The 2,727-nt window shown below is 42.8% G+C and overlaps 1 protein-coding gene across 2 annotated transcripts; it reads left to right on the top strand.

Moving 5' to 3' along the window:
- The first annotated feature begins 1,360 nt into the window (after positions 1-1,360).
- On the top strand, positions 1,361-2,427 carry LOC130548049 (uncharacterized). 2 transcript variants are annotated; one of them, XM_057324489.1, is made up of 3 exons: positions 1,361-1,683; positions 1,746-1,947; positions 2,026-2,427. In XM_057324489.1, exons 1-3 carry the CDS (start codon positions 1,507-1,509, stop codon positions 2,052-2,054), a joined length of 408 nt encoding a protein of 135 aa, XP_057180472.1. In that variant the 5' UTR covers positions 1,361-1,506; the 3' UTR covers positions 2,055-2,427. The 2 variants fall into 2 exon arrangements, with proteins under 2 accessions (XP_057180472.1, XP_057180471.1); XM_057324488.1 differs by having other exon boundaries at positions 1,363-1,947.
- The last annotated feature ends 300 nt before the right edge of the window (positions 2,428-2,727 follow it).

Here is a 2,727-nt window from a genome sequence, read left to right as displayed (position 1 = left end):
AAGATATCACATATTAAAATACATTAGATTAAAAGTCGTGCTGGGTGACACGAAAAAAGTTGTGCTGACTGATACAAAAAAAGTGGGAAATTCATGTCAGTAAACACAAATTAATCAATTACAGTTTGGGACAATGTCACAAATTCCCGTGAGACTGTGACCACGTTTACATGGATGTCAGTAATCAAATTATTTGTCTTATTCTGAGTAAGCTAATATTACGATTAAGGTGTTTACACAAGTTGCTTTAAGAATACACCTTTCATGTTCCCCTTTTACATGTTACACTACATAGTTCGCTTAATGGCATACGCCATTACGTCCCTAAGCGACGCCGTTTGACGTTCCCTCCATAATTTCATGTATCAACAAACAGTTCATCTTTGCCATGGTACCACAAACAGTTTTTGGTGTTTCATTTATTTTCTAGAATTGTTGGCATCTTTCTTGTTTCCCGTTTTGACCAAAAATGTGCTTTCTTGTTTGAAGCCATGTTGTTTGCCATAAAACGAAATGGCTGTCCAGTGCCATGCGTGTGTGTAACCTGTCGCAAAGTGCCGCGAAAGTTCCTACGCACTGGTAATAGTGCGATTAAGGTGTGTACATGTCTATACCGCACTTCGATAATGCGACTAAAATAGGAATACTCCACCCGTCTTAATTCGATTTGTGTTTACTACGTTTATGAGTTTAGAAGGATTAAGCTAATCAAAAAGCTCTGTTTACATGGTCCATTCTTAGTCAGAGTATTGTCATAATCGTGTTAATATCAGATTATTGTTGTCCATGTAAATGTGGTCACTGTTGAAAAGGCTGTGGATGCTTCTTAAACTTGCTACATAACAGAAAAAATCCTGTTAAATGTCTGGATTTAGTGCTGGTCATTATCTGCGCTCATCTATGCCAAAGTGCTGGTCGGTAACATTACAGGGATATTATAATTCACCTGAACTGCTGTTATAAATAACAGTTTGATTTGACACATTCACTGCTGAGGCTTGAAATGTGGTTACAAGGGTTTTATGTGCCTTGGTTTTTGAGTAGGAGAATCTGGAAATGTCAAAATGGGATTAACTGTAATTTAAAGGGCATGAAAATACTGTATTGTGTTGTGTAATTATGTCAATATTCTGAGGGAACTGCAAATCCAACAGAAGCTTCCCGCCTAAGGAATAGATTGCTTCATGCAATTCAAAAGATTTGATTGGATGACACAGATAGTACAAGTTCCCTTAAAACTTTTGCTGAGAGCGCGTGGTTTGAGTCGGAGCTCTTTCAAACTTATTCTTAATACATCGTTTATTCTTGTTATATCTTAAGACTTGTGTTTTAAATTGTTATCCTCCGAGGTTAAAACATATCCTTAAATATATCCCATACCAAAATCGTATTTAAACGCACAGATAATTTATTTTTATCGGATCACTCGCTATTAGCCTCAGGCTGTTAGCATTCCCAGCCTGCCTGCTTACTGCTTAACACACTGTTCTCATTATTAAATCACTGATGGCTAATGTTTCAGATGTGTCTGTACCTCTGTGTGCAGATGAGGAAACGATCGCACTTCAGTCGGAACTGGAGGCTGTGGAGAAGCAGATCCAGGATCTACTAGAGAAGCAGTCACGGCTGCGAGAACGAAAAACGGCGCTGGAAACATCCAGAGCCGACGCTCGCAAATCCGCGGTAAGTTTTCATCGCGATTTTAATACTCCTTCCACTTCTACTCCGCGTGTTTCTCTGCACAGAGCCCAGGCTTCGAGAACACGGTCAGCCCAAATGAACTTCACTCCTGCACCGGCACAACCACGGCGAAAGGCGCGAGCCAGGACTGGAGCGATGACCCAACCGCCGCCACCGGTCTTCGAGATCCCGACCAGGAACCGCTTTGCCGCCCTCTGCGAGACGGAATGCAACGCTGTGGTCATCGGAGACTCAATCGTCCGGAACGTACGCGCTTCCTCCACTAAAGGTAAGGTGCGCACTCATTGTTTTCCTGGCGCCCGTGTTCTTGATGTCTCTGCGCAGGTACCTGCGATCCTGAAGGACGATGCTAACGTCGGAGCTGTCGTGCTGCACGCGGGGGTGAATGACGTCAGGATGAGGCAGTCGGAGATCCTGAAGAGGGACTTCAGGAGTCTGATCGAGACGGTACGCAACGCATCGCCCACGGCGAGGATCATCGTATCAGGGCCGCTTCCTACCTACCGACGAGGGAATGAAAAGTTCAGTAGACTATTTGCTCTAAATAAATGGTTGATGTCATGGTGTATTGAACAGAAGCTGCTCTTTGTTGATAATTTTGATCTGTTCTGGGAGCGACCTAGGCTCTTCCGCCCTGACGGCCTGCACCCCAGCAGCATCGGAGCGGTTCTTCTGTCTGACAACATCTCAAAGACGCTACGCACCGCTTGACTACGTCTCCCAGCGGTAAGTCAAAACTTTAACCATAGTCTGTGTTCCTCCCACTCATCTGTTATAAATGTTACTGCTTCCAAATGCATAGAGACTGTGTCTGTCCCCCGAATAATACTACAAAATAACAAAATAGCCAAATCTCAGAGAAAAAATCTAATCGTGATTAAACCTGAGGACAATGTAATAAACGACCAAAACAAACTCATAAAGTTCGGCCTACTAAATATTAGATCACTAAATTCAAAAGCAGTTATTGTAAATGAAATGATCACAGACAACAATTTTGATATGCTTTGCCTTACCGAAACCTGG

This window comes from Triplophysa rosa, linkage group LG24 (genome assembly GCF_024868665.1).
Source record: "Triplophysa rosa linkage group LG24, Trosa_1v2, whole genome shotgun sequence".
Taxonomy (NCBI): domain Eukaryota; kingdom Metazoa; phylum Chordata; class Actinopteri; order Cypriniformes; family Nemacheilidae; genus Triplophysa; species Triplophysa rosa.
This window is presented reverse-complemented; position numbering and strand designations above follow the sequence as displayed.

What these genes read in the sequence shown, in the direction of transcription:
- LOC130548049 (XM_057324488.1), top strand. Translation starts at nt 1,507, where the DNA reads ATGGCTAATGTTTCAGATGTGTCTGTACCTCTGTGTGCAGATGAGGAA. An exon ending in GAGACTCAATCGTCCGGAAC is followed by an intron (nt 1,948 to 2,025) that starts GTACGCGCTTCC and finishes GTCTCTGCGCAG; the next exon opens with GTACCTGCGATCCTGAAGGA.